The sequence below is a fragment of the Callorhinchus milii genome, unplaced genomic scaffold (assembly GCF_018977255.1).
Source record: "Callorhinchus milii isolate IMCB2004 unplaced genomic scaffold, IMCB_Cmil_1.0 Scaffold2, whole genome shotgun sequence".
NCBI classification, from domain to species: Eukaryota; Metazoa; Chordata; class Chondrichthyes; order Chimaeriformes; family Callorhinchidae; genus Callorhinchus; species Callorhinchus milii.
Window position 1 is genome coordinate 107,079,937 of NW_024704743.1, and position 16,798 is coordinate 107,096,734.

Here is a 16,798-nt window from a genome sequence, read left to right on the forward strand (position 1 = left end):
CTTCTCCATCACCAACCAGCTCCTCTGCCCACCTCTCACGCCTCGCCCATCCTCACCTTAATGCCAACTGCGAGGCGATGCTGGACTTCCTCGAATCCAAATTCAAGGAAATCCACTCAGCTGTCTCTGCAACTGCTACCCCCTCCCCAGCTCCTCCTCCCATCCCGGCCCCTACCCATCCCTCCCTCCACACCTTTGAACCTGTCTCCCCTTCCTCTCTCATCACCACCATAACCTGTGTGAAACTGACCATCTGCTCCCTTAACCCCATCCCTACCCCTCTCCTTACCTCTCAGCTCCACTTCCTTGCCCCTCTACTCACTGACATCATAAACCTCTCCCTGTCCTCTGGTTCTGTTCCCACCCCATTAAAAACCACCATCATCACTCCTATCCTTAAAAAATCCCTCCCTGGATTCTTCTCTACTCCCTAACTACCGCCCCATCTCCAATCTCCTCTCCAAGTTCCTGGGACGAGTTGTTGCTTCTCAGCTTCGCTCCTTCCTCTCCTGCCACTCCCTTCTCAAACCCTCCGATTGGGTTTCCGTACCGCCCACAGCACAGAAACAGCTCTGGTCAAAGTGACAAATGACATTCTGTCCATCTGCGACCTGGCGCTTTACAAATGTGATTTTATTGTTGCTGTATTAGGCCTAGCCAACTTTTGATTATTGTATATAATAGGAAATACCATTTTAAAAAATATACTTGTATCTCTCTAACTTGCTCTAACCAGCGCCTTGGGACGTCCTCCTGACGTGAAAGGCGCTTTATAAATGGAATCTTGTTGTTGTTGTTGTTGTACTTGCACTCTACTCCAGTGGTGGCCAATGGCCAACAAAAATAACAAAAATAAATGTTACTTGATTGAGATTTTTTTAAAAAAATGATGGCATCAATCTATGCTATTTTGTGATTTCTATGATTAATTTGTTAGCTTGGTGATAAAGTGTCACAAGCAATGCTGTTGCACACTGCTCTTCAACAAAAACTTGCATTTATACAGCGCCCTTTCACACGGGATAGAGTCTCGGAGTGCTTTTCTTATCATTATCATCTTGTAAAGATATAAGATCTGTGACCTGGATGGGCACAAATGCAATAACGATAACAATTGTAAAGCTGTCAAAAAAAAAGCCACTTTGAAATATCGCACCTAAAAAAAACCCAGAAACACTTGTAGTGGCTGCAAAGAAGGTTTAAACAGTGGATCTCTTTGCTGACATCTTCATGTCCATGTGTTTTCCCCCAGCACCTGCTTAAAACTAAAAGGAAATGGTTGCAGGAAAAACATGATGGCGTATTTATAAAACCTGCTCTGCATTTGTATCCCCCAAACCCACACACATACATAGTGTATGAGGTCTTGGCTGCAGCCAATTCCATCCCATCCCCACACGATGTCACACGACTTATGTGCTGTGCTGTTTATGGGAAGTTTACCCCATAACGTTGCAACACAGATATTTGCAGAGAGAGGGAGAGGGAGAGGGAGGGAGGGAGAGGGGGAAAGAGAGAGAAAAAAATAAAGTCTGGTGGTTGGTTGGGTCGGTGCGTTTGGCTGTGGCAGAGAGATCTGATCAAAGGGGACGTCAGGGACAGCGCAGTGTAAGGAACTTTGACCACTGGAATCGCCATAACAGGAGAGAGAGAGAGAGAGGAGAGGGATAGAGAGAGGGATAGAGAGAGGAAGCCACGATCAGAGCAGGAATCTGTTACTGTGACCCAACCCCTCCACACAGACAGATCTCCCGACCATGGCAGGTCTGAGTATCTGGATAGTGAGTGTGTTGGTCGGGATGTTCCTCGGTTGGTTCCTGCTGTTGGGGAACAGGAGGAGGTAAGTGTCACTTCTTCTCTGAGTAGTCTTTCAAAAGCTTTGGTTCGTTTCATACGACGAACTCTGCGGCAATCCGAGTGAGTGAGGGTGAGTGTGTTGTGTGTGTTGTGTTTTTGGGGGTTTTGCGAGCTGGCGGGTCAGTCCAGCCGCACGTTTTTACAGATCGTTAGGTTTGTGTTAAAACGTAACCTGGATCAAATGCTGTATGAAGAATGCTTCACACATGTTGCACAATTAATTGGCTGCTGCTTTTCGCCCACAAAATATACGGTATATCCTGTGAAACGCTTTGAGACCTATAATACAGAACAATAATAATCCTTGCATTTGATACCGCGCCTCAATCCCTCCGGCTTACCCCCTCTCTCCCCCTTTTTATATCTCGCCTGAAAACATTCCTCTTCGACCATGCTTACGGCCTTCAGTTTTTATGTTCTTAACCTCTGGAACTCCCTCTCTCTACCATTGTATTAAATTGTGTTTAATTTTCGTTTATATAATACTCTTCAGGGAGGCTAATGGCTCAGAGCACCGTACATGGGCGAGGTTGGTGGACATAAGTGTGTTCATAGAGGTAGGATTTGAGGCAGCGCTTATAGACATAAAGCTATTTTTTTGTAAATAAACAGTCACTACACCTCACAGTAAAATCTTATGAAGCACTTTGAATGGTTCTCCTTGTGTGAAAATAAAAGCTCACACCTGTAGTACTAATTCTAAGTTTACTACCATCAGCAGATGTCATTATGGATATTATAATTGCATTACATAGCACAAATTAAGTCCATCCAAAATTATAATTTCTTTAATAAAATTAACACAACTTTCTTAAAGTTACATATTATATTGTGTTAAAAACATGTGTAAACATGGCTTCATGTTTGTGTTAACATCGGTGGTAGGAAAGATAATGGAATCCTTACTGAAGGAGGTAATAGAAAAACATCTAGAAATGGAAAATATAATAATATAATAAATATAATAAAGAATAATCAGCACCGATTTCAAAAAAGGTCATGAATTCACCTCATTGAATTCTTTGAAGGGGTAACAGAAAGAGTCGACCAGGGTAATGCAGTAGATGTAATATATTTGGATTTCCAAAAGGCGTTCGATAAGGTACCATATAATAGACTAATGAATAAGGTCAGAGCATGTGGAGTCAGGGAAAAATGGTAGAATGGATAGCAAGCTGGCTACAAGACAGAAAACAGAGAGTAGGGGTAAAGGGTAGCTATTCAGACTGGCAGGGGGTGGGAAGTGGTGTTCCACAAGGATCGGTATTGGGACCACTATTGTTCACAATATACATTAATGATTTGGACTCGGGAATCAGCAGTACAATTTCAAAATTTGCAGATGACACCAGATTGGCGGAGTAGTTAATACAGAAGAGGACTGCAACAAAGTACAGTATGACATTAATAAACTTGCTGAATGGCATTTAAATGGCAAATGCATTTCAATGTAGAAAAGTGTGAGGTGATACATTTTGGTAGAAGGAATAAGGAAGTCACATACATCCTGGAAAATAAAAGCCTAAATGGGGTAGAGCAGTAAAGGGATCTAGGGGTACACATACACAATTCACTAAAAGTAGCAATACAGATTAATAAGTCCATAAAAANGCAAACCAGGCATTGGGGTTCATTTCTAGAGGGATAGAAATGAAAAGCAGGGAAGTTATGGTAAACTTCTATGGAACCTTGGTTAGACCACACTTAGAATACTGTGTGCAGTTCTGGTCCCCACATTATAGAAGGGATGTCGAGGCACTGGAGAGGATGCAAAGGAGATTCACAAGGAGGATCCCAGAACTGAGAGGTTATACCTATCAGGAAAGACTGTACATGCTTGGACTCTTTTCTCTTGAAAAGAGGGTAAGAGGTGACCTGATAGAGGTTTTTAAAATTATGAAAGGTTTTGATAGGGTAAACATAGGGAAGATGTTTCCACTTGTGGGGGAGACCAAAAGCAGGGGCCATCAATATAAAATAGTCACAAATAGATCAAATAGGAAAGTTAGAAGAAATTTCTTTACACAGGGAGTAGTGGGAATGTGGAACATGCTATTTGCCTCAACAAGGAGTTGAGGTATTTAATGGAATAGCATAGATGTATTTAATGGAAAACTAGATAGATACATGAGGGAGAAAGGAATAGAAGGTTATGCTTGAAGGCTTATTTAAGGAAGGGCAGGAGGAGGCTCATGTGGAGCATAAACACCGGCATAGACTAGTTGGGCCGAATGTCCTGTTTCTGTGCTGTATATTCTAATGTATTCTAATGTAAAAAGCTGAAATGGATAGAACATTACATCAAAGTTCTTAGACACATTTGGAAGGTATGCCCTGGTACCTCCCTACCTGTCTGACCTGCTTATTTCCCAACCCACTACCCGCTGCCTCCGCTCGACTGGCTCCAGCCTCCTGTGTCCCTCTGTTCCACCATCGGTGGCCAAGATTTCAGCCCCTACGCCCCGAAATTGGAACACTCTTCCTCCATCCCTCGCCTCCTCCTTCCCAATCTTCAGGTCATGCCTGAAGACCTTCCTTTTCGACTGTGCCTACGTTCACTTCCCCCGGCTCAGAGTCTTGCTCTGCCAATGTCAAGCACTCTGGGATTCTAAGCTGCGTGACAGGCACTATATAAATGCAAGTTGCCGTTGTTGTAGTGTGTAAAGAGCACAGTCAGAATTAAGGAAATTCTTCAACTCAGTGTGAATCCGAATGCAACACAGATGAGGGCTGCAAAGGAGCAGACATTTGCTAACCAGTGAATTTACCTGATGTTTTAGTGTTATTCTCTCACATTTTTGTCTTACAGATGGGAAGCAGAACCTCCTTTAGAAACTGGCTGGATTCCATACATTGGCTGCGCTTTCGAATTTGTTTCAAATCCTTTCAAGTTCATGCAGGCTCGACAGAATAAATATGGAGAAATTTTTACTTGTAAAATAGCTGGGAAATTCATCACTTTCATCACTGACCCTTTCTCGTACACCTCTGTAATTCGGCATGGGAAAAGTCTTGATTTTCAGAAAGTTGCACTAACCATTTCAAAAAATGTGAGTGCCTGCAATTGCTGCTTTAACGTTTAGCTTTGAAAAGTTAATTAATCAGGATTTAACTGTGAAGTGTAGTGGCCGTGTATTTGTAGGTAAACGCGCAATCAATTTGTGTACTGCAATGTCTTAGCAATTAGCCATGAAGTGACTGACCAATTTTATTGACATCCATTTACATAAATGCATTCAACAGTAATTTACATATGAAGGAGGCATCAGAAGTTGTTAAAAGATTTCTAACTTGTTATCTCTGTTCATCGACTGGAAGGTCTCCTTCATTCATTGATCCCTGCCACCAACTTGTACTAATTAATGTTATATTAAGAAAGGTCAGTATTTAACTAAATTGCATATAAGAAAAATTCTATTTGACAAATGAGTATTCCAAACAACTCATTCTCTTTTAGTACATTCAAAGAGATACGTGCTTTGTGTTAAGACAAATACTATTTCTTGTTAGTTATCACAGTAGTACTAATATCAATTATTGTTTGACTTATGATCATGAACAAATGTAATCAATTTTCCAATATTTGCAGGTATTTGGTCATGTAGACTTTACTAAATATGATATAGGCAATGATGAGATACACAACATCTTCAACAGGACTCTCCAGGGATTGTCACTGGGTTCTCTAACTTCAAGTATGATGGAAAACCTCCAGTTTGTAATGTCCCAGGGCAAGTCATCATCGGATTCTAGCAGCTGGACTATAGAAAACCTTTATGAGTTTTCCTGCAAGATAATGTTTGAAGCTGGGCATTTAACACTCTTTGGAAAGAATGATAAAGCAATGAAGGGAGGTGATGTTGAAAAGATTAAGCAACAGCATGATGCCATTCAGTTTGCATTGGAGGAATTTAAAGCGTTTGACACAGTGTTTCCTGCTTTAGTAGCTGGTATCCCAATGGGGTTTTTCAAAACTGCCAAGAAAGCAAGAAAGGCTCTGGAAGGCAGATTGCTGAACAAAACTTTGAGAGAACAAGATTGTAAATCTGCCCTAATAAAGGAAAGAATGGAGCTTTTTGACAGTTCTAGTTCTCTCGATGAGCATAACAAGGCGAAAACCCATGTCATAATGCTGTGGGCATCACAGGCCAACACTCTTCCAGCTAGCTTCTGGAGTATTTATTATCTAATGAGGTAAAGTTATTTCAAATTAAGCATGAATTTGAACATTAGAAAGCCTATGATTTAGCCTCTGATTAAGCTTAAGACTAGACAATGTGCCATGGTGTCATTTACCTTGTGTCACTTTGGTGCCAATGATATATTCAAGATTGCATGTTGTGGGGGATATGGAAAGGAGAGAGACAGTTATAGTAGGTGGTGAAGGTGTAAGTATCATAATGTAGTCTGAAATAACCAAGCCCAATTTTTCACCATGTACAATAGTTAACAGAATAGATATCATTTTTATCTTAGTATGGTATTAAGTAAAATCCTTATGTACATGCTGCCTTAATGTGCATAAAATCCTATTATATATACTGACCTCTGTGTACTATCATTACATAAAATTTCCCTTTTCAATGCTTAATATATTTATACAATATCCAAGTAATAAAAATGATACTCTGTTGGGGAGTGTTTAGAAGAATTTCTTGTTATGCGTTACAAGTGACAATTGAGGATGACTTGATTATATAATTTAAAAGTGAACTGAATTGATGACTAAATACAAATATACTAAAAGATCTGGGGAAACGATGGGGAATGGGATTCAAGCAAATAATTCCAGTAAAAAGTTAGCATGGTGAAGTTACGATGGGCTGAATGATGGCCTGATTTTGTACGGAAATGTCTATAAATTTCAATAAATTTCCCACATCAGTTGTTACTCCAGTAATAGGTAGTTACTTCATTACAATCTTCATTTAAATCATTCAGTTTTATTGGACGTCAGGATAGGATTCAGGTGCAAACTTCAATAAGAAAATAAATTACAGTATTAAGACAACTAATCTATCCTTCAGTTATTTCCATAAATTCCAATACCCTTCCTCCATGTGGGTTTTTCTAATTCCATTTTAAATATGCTATCTAATGAGTCTGTCAAATTCTGGAAGCTGAATTGATGAGTAATACTTGTAGCAGTTTACTCTGCTGCGTGAATCAAAGGTCCAATATGAATATTTTAAATCTTATCCATTCATTTCTCTTCGAAACGCAATGACTTGTGCTGGAACATGTTCCTTGTTTGTGGACATCAATGTTTCCTCCAATTGGATACTCTCTATATGTAACAATTTGTAATAATATAATAATAATACTTGCATTTGACATAGCTCCTTATCACATCTTTGAGACATCTCAAAGCGTTTCACATAATATACTGTAAAGTGAACTGACTGTATATTTTGTGTGCGAAACGCAGCAGCCAAATGTCACATTTAAATTTTATATTCATAATTTAAATTTACATTATATTTCAATTTAAATTTTATATTTATAATTTGTATGATGTTAGCAGAAGTCATGATGAAATACACTGATTGCAATCACAAACTAATGGGTTTATTCTAAACTATTGATCAGAAACTCTACCAGTTACAGCTGACATATTTCAGTTTCAATCTGTTACTTGAGAGAACCGCAAAGCTGCAGTTTTTGACAGCAACTGGGGTGATGAGTGTTCTATCACAGTGGGAACTGTTTTGCTTAATAGAGCACATTTATTGATGCAGCAAAACTGTCATTGTGTGTTTATAAATAATATAAATCAAAACTATAAATAAGAGTACATTATAAATGTTAAATTAAATTATACATATAAAATTCCATGAGAGTAATTTAAAATCACAGAAGGGCATATTCGTTAAACTTAGTATTAGACAAAATAGCGTTAACCCACAACAGTGATTTGTTATATTTAGTGTATGCTGTTGAATACCTTTTGCATAATTGTAAGAATGACTGTGATGTGAAGATGGACGTACATTTCAGACTCACCATTTTAATCGATTTTTCTAGACTAGCTGTGGTGGTTGATAGTAGTAGATTCATTTTCCTTTATGTACAGTACACTAAAGATTTGAAGGGCAGTTAAATTTGTCCTTAGTAGATAATGCATGTATGGGTTATACCTAATGAAACATGCTACGGCTATCTTTTTGAAATATGGTACATTGTTTTTAAGATTGACTGTCGTAATTTTCATCACTGGAGATACAAATGTAGCCAAAGTAAAACAAAATGTTTATTCTGGACGTTTTAGTATATATAAGAATTACCAGTGTGAAACTCATTTTTCTAGTTTTATACAATCCACAGGAATCCAGAAGCTTTGAACGCAGTGAAAAATGAAGTGGAAAACATACTTAAGGTTACAAACCAGAAACCTGGAGATATTAACAGTCCGATTATTTTTACTAGAGAACAGCTGGACAGCATGACAAATATGGGTAAGTTTAGAAAATAACAAAGCTGTCTAATAATGTATGCATTGCCTGATGATAATAAAAATAATGGAATGATTTTACTTCTAAAAGACAATGCCCAGGTTCTGCAGTGAGCTTCAGTATCATTCAATTTGGATTTGTTGTGCAATTGCAAAACATCCATGCTGGAGTCCAGCTAACAAGACCTTGAGGAGGTGCATTTGCCAGGACCTTAATCTGAACCATTGCTGTATAAATGCAACCAAAGCTAATCAGTTCAGCTCCCTCTCAACAGTGGTCAGATTTAATCAACCAAGGGCTGTTTTAAAAATGCTTTTAGAAATATAAACCTGGCATTAATCCATTGCCCAGTGGTTATGAATGCACATTATAATTTATTACATTTCACCATTAATGTATCAAGGATAGCCTGTGTTACACAACATTCAACCTATAAATACACAGTCACTACACTTTAAAGTTGTGAAGTGTTTTGAGACATCTTCCTGATTTGAAAGGCACTATAACAAATGTAAGTACTGTACTATTTTACTTTATTATTTACATTTTCTAGTCATGTTACAGATATTGTTTACAAGTTTTCCTACAATAAAATATTACTGTTGAATGAGACAAAAACAATTGTATACCCTGCATTATGATGCAATAATATTTGCTTTTCACTATTTTCAAGAGCTTTTGTTTGTAAATAATTCCATGAGCAAAAATCTAATAAGTAAGAAGATTTTGTAGGCAAATATAGAGGTCAGTTGCCACAACAATGTCCCACAAACAGCCACGAGATGAATACCCAAACCTCAGCATCGTCTTCTGAGAATTGTAGCTAGGAACCCCTTCCTCTTTTTGAGTAGTGTCATTCTTTTTACAGTATATAGTGAGATCATTTTGCTCTATCTGCTCCGAAAAATATTATGTGTCAATCTACCTACCAGTCATGTAATGCCACATACCTTCAGGATCTACATCAGAATTATCTAATATCCTTCATAGCCCATTAAAAAAGCTCAAAGATCAAGTTTAAGGAAATATGAATAAGAATCTCCTCATCTAGTTCACAGTAGCAATTCAGTCGTGCTTTTGGTGACATCCTAAACTATAAGCATTCTTGAGGCATTTATGATTCTTAGCAGAACCCCATCAATGAAATGCTATGTTGTATATTATTGCAGTCATATTCCTACAGTCCTGAGGTGCTAATTACAAAAATAAAATAAAGGCTGGTACCCAGTTACAACAACACCCTTTGGTCCACTTAATAGTGAAGCTAAGCTGTAGAAATAGGGTATATTTCTGGCTTCCGATAATGACTGACTGGCTTCAGATATGACACAATGTCCCAAAGCGCTGACTGGCAGCATTTTATTGCTCATTCTGCTGGAACATGTGGTCTACATTTGGGGGCCCAATCACCACCTTATAATAGGGTCAGCTGTATACATTTTTTGTGTGTACTTTAACAGTAAACCTATTTAGACATGGAATGCAACGTGTTATTAAATCTGTGATATCACCATCTTTTGAAATTAATCTTAACAGGTAGCCTGATAAATGAAGTGCTACGTTTATCAAGTGCATCAATGATGATCCGAGTGGCGACTGAAGATTTGCTACTAACCTTGGATTCAGGGAGAAAAGTGGCCATTCGAAAGGGAGACCAAATTGCTTTATATCCTCAGCTATTGCATTTGGATCCAGAAATTTATGAAGATCCGCACGTAGGTGGTACACTATAAACAACAACATTTTTGTTAAGAGATATTAGGTTCTGCGATTGGCTTCTGAACCAAAGAAATTTATGGCACAGAAGAGGGCCATTCAGCCCGTCGCAATTGTGCTTCTGCTGTGAGAGATTGAGGGAGAGGTTGGCACATTTCCAAACTTCTGTTAATGCCTATAAGGATGATTTGGGGACTTGGGGTTCTAAATTAGGAGAGGATTTGCCAGGATATTGATTTGCAATGCTGTAGTAAATGCAAATCAATAGCAACCAAGTGAGATTCACCCATCCCTTTTCCTGATATCTCTTTGTGTGGTATCAAGCATTAGCTCTAATGCATCAATGGCATTAAAAACTCAGACCACAACATTCAGCAAATTTGCTGAGCAGCAGAAATGTAAATGATTCACTAGACAAAGTTGGTAAGGTCTGCAACATGGAAGTACCCAAAGTAACACTTTAAAGCAATGTGCCTTACAAGCAAATTTCTTACTGAATATAATCTCAGGATTATTCCACAGAGAATGTGAAACAACAACTTGCACTTATATAGTGCTCTCCACGCAGGGTAGTATGTCAGAACGCTTAACAGTGGCAGAGCCTGACTCTGAGCTGGGGGGAGAGGGGAGGTGACTGTATGCACGGTCGAAGAAGAAAGTTTTCAGGTGGGACTTGAAAGAGGGGTGAGGTTGAGGTAGTGTTCCAGAATTTTGGGGCGTAGTGGCTGAAAGCCCGACCTCCGATGGTGGGGCGGAGGGTGTGACGGACAAGCAGGAGGCCAGTGACAGTCGAGCGGAGGTGCCGGGTGGTGGATTGGGGAGAGGTAGGGAGGTGCTAGGGAATGAATGGACTTGAACACAAGTGTGAGGATCTTGAAGTCGATCCATTTGGTGATGGGAAGCCAGTGGAGCCTGGCCAGAACTGATGAGTTTGGTCCTGGTCAGTATGCGGGCAGCAGAGTTTTGAATGAGCTGGATCTTTTGAATGGTGGAGCTGGGGAGACTGGTGAGGAGTGCGTTGGAGTAATCTAAAGGCGAGGTGACAAACGCATACACAAGGGTTTTGGCTGCATTTGGGGTAAGGTACAGTCAGAGGCGGTCAATGTGATGGAGGTGGAGGTAGGTGGGCCTGGGCAGGGACCGGATGTGGGGGAGGAAGCACAGCTGGGGGTTGAACTGGACACCTAGGTTGTGTACTGGTTCGGTGAGTCTGAGGGAGAGCCTAGGGAGGTTGAGGAGTTTGGATCCGCAGGAGTGAAGACATTGACGGGAGCCGAGGAGTATGGCTTCTGTCTTGTCCATATTCAGCTGCAAGAAGTTTACACGCATTCAGACCTTGATGTCTGCCAGATAAGCTGATAAAATTCTGACAGACATGGATTTGGTACTGGAGGAGGCAAAGTAGATTTGTGTGTCATCCATATACATGTGGAGGTTTATCCTGTGTCTGCAGATGACATCGCCCAGAGGGAGCATATAGATAAGGAAAAGAAGAGGGCCAAGGATGGAGCTCTGGGGCGGGGCCGGGAGGAGAAACTATTCACTAAAATGAAATATAGGCGGTTGATTAAGTAGGACTCGAACCATGTAATTGTGGTCCCACTAAGGTAGATGAGGGAGGAGAGGAGATGGAGGAGGATAGCTGACTGTGTTGAACGCGGCAGAGAGATCCAGGAGGACGAGGAGGCAGAGGGAACCCTGGTCACAGATAAAGAGAATGAAAGATATTTGAAGTATAGATTCTTAATACTTACATATTAATTTATCTTTGGTTCAATTATTTATTGCTTTCAAAGAACATTTTGCTTTGATAAATAATTAAACCAATAACGCTAGATGTAAAAGTTTATATGAATAATGGTTTATTTTGAAACTCACCTAGAGAGATTGTCATATGTATTCTTGCTGTGACACTTTCTTGATCTCTTTATTTAAAATAATTTTAGGAGCTCCAATTACCATTTTCTGATGCTTGAGCAAACCTGTTATATAGCCTGTCATATTGCAGTATCTCATAAATCAGACCAAAATTAGACATATCACATCCAAAATGTGGCTGCCACTTTCAGGTTGTCAGATGGCTGCAAAATGTGCAAGAGAGATTCAGAGAACAATATTGCAGGTGGATTGGTTAAGGACAGGAGTTTAGGAGATTGAATAGCAAAGCTTTGTCTTCCTGCAGACAATTTGATATCAGTACATTTCTATTCTACACCTTTTTCAATGTATTTAATAAACTGTTGTTTCTGTAATGCATTTCAGGAATTTAAGTACAACAGATTTTTGGATGAAAATGGAAAAGATAAGACCACATTCTACAAAAATGGCAGAAAGCTTAAGTACTACCTCATGCCCTTCGGTTCTGGCACCAGTATATGTCCTGGTCGCCATTTTGCAATCAATGAGATCAAACAATTTTTGTCTTTAATGCTGTGTTATTATGACATGGAACTACTTGATTTTACAGCACTATCTCCAACCCTAAATAACACAAGGGCTGGACTTGGTATTCTACAGCCAAGTAATGATGTCCTGTTCCACTATCGTTTAAAGCAGCAACCTGCAAAACAAAGCTAAAAACTGGGACAATGCCATTCTGAATTGAAAGGAATTGCAGGCCTCGTCCTCTGGTTTATTATTCTGGACAAGTTGAAACAGCCTGTCATGATCTATATTGCCTTGCCTCTTTAGAAAATTGGGTCAATGCCAACTTATACATAAAATAACATAAATATAATATTATTTTAATGCATAAAACTGGTCATTAAAAGTTGAGGTATCTTTAGAAACTAGCAATCAAATATCTGTAAACTTGTTACTACTTCCAATAATATGTTACATCTTATGGTTCATTGTATTGTAACCAATTTAATTGATACATTTGTTATACATACTCAGTAGAACTCTAGAAATTTCAGTACAGAAGTACAGTAATTGATCTTCGTGACAGTATTCCTTCACTATTCCATATTTACTAAAATTCCATTCTCTTTCCCTGTTACTTATTATATTCTTCAAGTGTTTAATTCCTTTTTAAATGGTATTTGACAGCCAATTATTTCTTAATGAGTCTATTGTCTTGTACTTGTACCACCCTTCCTGCTAATATGTTCCAGTTATTAATTTACTGCTATATAAAGAAATACTTTCTGATGTCTACCCTGAAATTATCTCATATTCCTGAACCTCATCCCAGTCTGACAGTCTCTTATTATTTCTCAGGTATGTTTTGACTGAGTCATAAATTTAATACAATGTAATTGTAGTAAGTGGAATTTATCTCATACTTTACATATCTTTCAACTATTAAAGGAATTGTTAAAGTGTTGTTGGTTGGGTTGTTCAGTGGAATATTAACTTCCTACAGTTGAACGTCAATAAGACCGAGGCTCTCCAGATTGGCTCCCGTCACCGCCTCCTCACCTCAGGCATCACCATCCATGGTTGCACACTCCGCCTTACTGAGCCAGTCCGGAACCTTGGCGTCTTGTTTGACCCTCAACTATCCTTTCTACCCCATCATCCAGCTCCACCGCAGGCCGGCGAAACCCGCATACACGCGTTCATAACATCCAGGTTTGACTGTGCAAACTCCCTGCTTGTCGGCCTCTCCAACTCCTCTCTCCATGGGTTGCAGATCATCCAGAACTCTGTAGCTGTGTCCTCTCCTGCACCAGGCTCCGTGACCCTATCACCATCATCCTCGCCCGACTCCACTGGCTTCCCATCACACAGAGGATCCTGGTCCTCACCTTCAAAGCCCTCCTTGGCCTTGCTCCCCCCTACCTCTGCGACCTACTAACCCACTACCAATCTGCCCGCTCCCTCCGCTCAGTAGGCTCCGGCCTGCTTCATGACCCCCGCCTTGCTCACCCCAGCATTTCCGCCACTCTACCCCCACCTTCTGGAACTCCGTCTGCCGCAGCCGCTGCCTTGGTTGGGTTGTTGAGTGGAATGCTCCAGTGCAGACATTTTTACACATTTACATATCATTACGTAGATTTACAGAGTGGAAACAGGTCATTTGGTCTAAGTAATCATTGTCATGTTTAGACATAAACCTCCAGCCCTCTCAATCCCCTCATCTGAACTCTTATTCTTTTCTGCCTCATGAATGCATCTTTTTCTCTTAAATATATTAATGCTTTCTGCTTCATAAGAACAAATAAGAACATAAGAAATGCTAGACCAAAAAAGACCAAGGTCCATCTAGTTTGCCTTCCATCTTCTTGGTGGTCGCATGCACATATGTCCCGAACTTCCTATGTGTTATATCCCATGATGTTATTTCCTAAAAGAAAACCATCTAATCTGTGTTTGAAAGAATCAAGACGTCCTGCTTCAACCACCTCCCCAGAGAGCCTGTTCTACAGGTTCACTATTCGCTCACTGAAATATGTTTGCGTAGGTTCATTCTGAATTTACCCTCCTTCAATTGTAGACCGCGTCCTCTGGTTTATTATTCTGGACAAGATGAAACAGTCTGTCATAATCTATATTGTCTTGCCTCTTTAGAATCTTAAAGACAGCAATTACGTCACCCCTCAATCCTCTTGTGAACATGCCTAATTTACTTAGTCGCTCCTCTTATTCAGTCTCTCCATTTCCTCAATCATTTTAGTTGCCCTCCTCTGTATCTTCTCGATTTCTCCCAATATCCTTTGTGTACTGCGGCGACCGGAACTGTACACAGTACTCTTACGTGTGGTTTCACCAATGATGTATACAGTGGCAGGACTACCCCCACTATTTCGGTTTGCTGTTGATCTTTTGATACATCCCAACATCTGGTTTGCTTTCCTCACTGCCGCAGGTCCTCAGGTCCTTTTCATTTTCCATAAATATTATTTTCCTTCTGTTCAAATAATAGTCCCTTCCAGGATTTTTTGTCCCCATGTGAAGTACTTTACGTTTCTCCATATTGAATTTCATCTGCCATCGATCGGCCCAATTCCCTAGTATGTTCAAATCCTCCTGTAACCTATCTTGTTCAGTTTCACAATCTACCACCTTCATTAGCTTTATGTCATCTGCAAACTTAGCCACTGTGTTTGCGACTCCTAGTTCCAGCTTCAAGCACAACTTCCAACTGAGTTCTACATTCTTACCATCTTCTGCATAAAGAAGTTTCTCCTAAATTCCCTTTTAGACATGCTATTCTGCTATTTAAAAACAGTAAACTCCTGATAACTTGTCACTCCAAGCGAGTCCTGTAGCTCAGTGGTTAGAGCACTTGCCTTGCAAGTGAGACATTTGAGTTCAATTCCAGGCAGAGCGAAACCTTGGGCAAGTTTCCTTACTCCACACGCCTGATAATAATCCCTCCAAAACAAAACAATAATAAATTGGTCATTTTCAATCTACGACGGTTTATGGGACACTGCTGTGCGCAATTGGCTGCTGCGTTTCACCCACAAATATACAATCAATTCACTTTATAGCATATTCTGAGAAGCGCTTTGAGACGTCTAGAAGATGTGAAAAGCGCTATATCAAATGCAAGGATTATTATTATTATTAGAACTCAGTAACGAGTTACCAGACTGGCGAGTTAGGCATAGGTCCTCCCAGGCCACAAGGGAGCGCTGTGAGAATGTATTCTGTACACCAATACACACTGTGCCTGCGCAGAGCGAACAGGTGTTAGTGTGATAAAGCGACCCAGCTACCACGACTTTCAACTTATTTGTTAAAACTCATTTAAGTAGATGTATGGTCATATGTGCCCATAAATGCTCTTATTTTCTGTTTCTTATCATTTATTTGTTACTGTATTAGAAATTGTGCACTTCTCCACCCCCTTTTTCCCCATCTTCCCCACCTCCATGTAGTGTAGTGGTTAAAGCATTCGCCTCACAAGCGAGAGAATCCAGGTTCGATTCAATTCCTGGGCCGGGCAAAACCTTAGGCAAGTTTTCTTACGCTATACACCCATCTCTGTTTACCTGGGAGTAAGTAGGTTGGTGGATCGCTTTTTCAGGGGTAACAATTCCTTCAAAATATGTAAATAATAATAATTGGGTCACTCAATATATTATTGTTTGTGGGACACTGCTGTGCACAATTGGATGCCGTATTTCGCCCACAAAACACAGTCATTACACTTTACAGTATATCCTTTGAAGCGAAGAGCCATGTTAACATTTTGCACGTGAAGCGGCCAGGATATTGACAGCATGGTAACCTAAATGGTAGTGACAAGTTAAACCAGGGTCGAGTTAGCAGGAATTTACCCCACTTTCAACTGGGGAAAAAAGTCAGCTCACCCGCTGTGTGACTATGGTGACAGTAATGAAGTAGTCTATGACATTTCATAATTTTATTGTTTTCACAAGATCACAAATTGTTTTGTATGCAGAGGCCTTTTGGCACATTTGTTCTCATTTATCCAGAGTACCATCCTCCCATTACAGTTTCAAGTTGTTCTTGTATTAAACAAGTCCACTGTCTTAGTCTCAACCATTTTTCCTGATAACCTAATGCAGTCATTTAGTTATCCTGTGGTTAAAAAAATATTGCTTGTCTGGGCTGATATTTTTTGCAATTCTAAACCTGTATCCTCCTGTTCTCCAATCTCAGTGCATCCGAAAGTATATAAACTATGTTGTGAAGCCCGTATTCTTACCCGTACCAAACTCCGCTCCCCGATTACCCCAGTCCTTGCCAGACTGCACTGGCTGCGTGTCCCAGAGAGGATCGATTTCAAGATCCTCACTCTTGTCTTCAAGTCCCTCCACTCCTCTGCACCCCCCCTACCTCTCTGACCTCCTCTC

General features: G+C 40.0%; 1 protein-coding gene across 1 annotated transcript; it reads left to right on the forward strand.

The window, feature by feature from the left end:
- The first annotated feature begins 1,482 nt into the window (after window positions 1-1,482).
- On the forward strand, window positions 1,483-13,352 carry LOC103180710 (cytochrome P450 7A1). The gene is made up of 6 exons (XM_007896708.2): window positions 1,483-1,840; window positions 4,667-4,907; window positions 5,447-6,051; window positions 8,182-8,312; window positions 9,846-10,024; window positions 12,288-13,352. Exons 1-6 carry the CDS (start codon window positions 1,758-1,760, stop codon window positions 12,600-12,602), a joined length of 1,554 nt encoding a protein of 517 aa, XP_007894899.1. The 5' UTR covers window positions 1,483-1,757; the 3' UTR covers window positions 12,603-13,352.
- The last annotated feature ends 3,446 nt before the right edge of the window (window positions 13,353-16,798 follow it).

Bases quoted from the DNA above. Each gene is read 5' to 3' on its own strand.
- LOC103180710 (XM_007896708.2), top strand. From the start codon at position 1,758: ATGGCAGGTCTGAGTATCTGGATAGTGAGTGTGTTGGTCGGGATGTTC. The intron at 4,908-5,446 runs GTGAGTGCCTGC...CAATATTTGCAG, and splicing joins CACTAACCATTTCAAAAAAT to GTATTTGGTCATGTAGACTT. The intron at 10,025-12,287 runs GTAGGTGGTACA...AATGCATTTCAG, and splicing joins AAATTTATGAAGATCCGCAC to GAATTTAAGTACAACAGATT.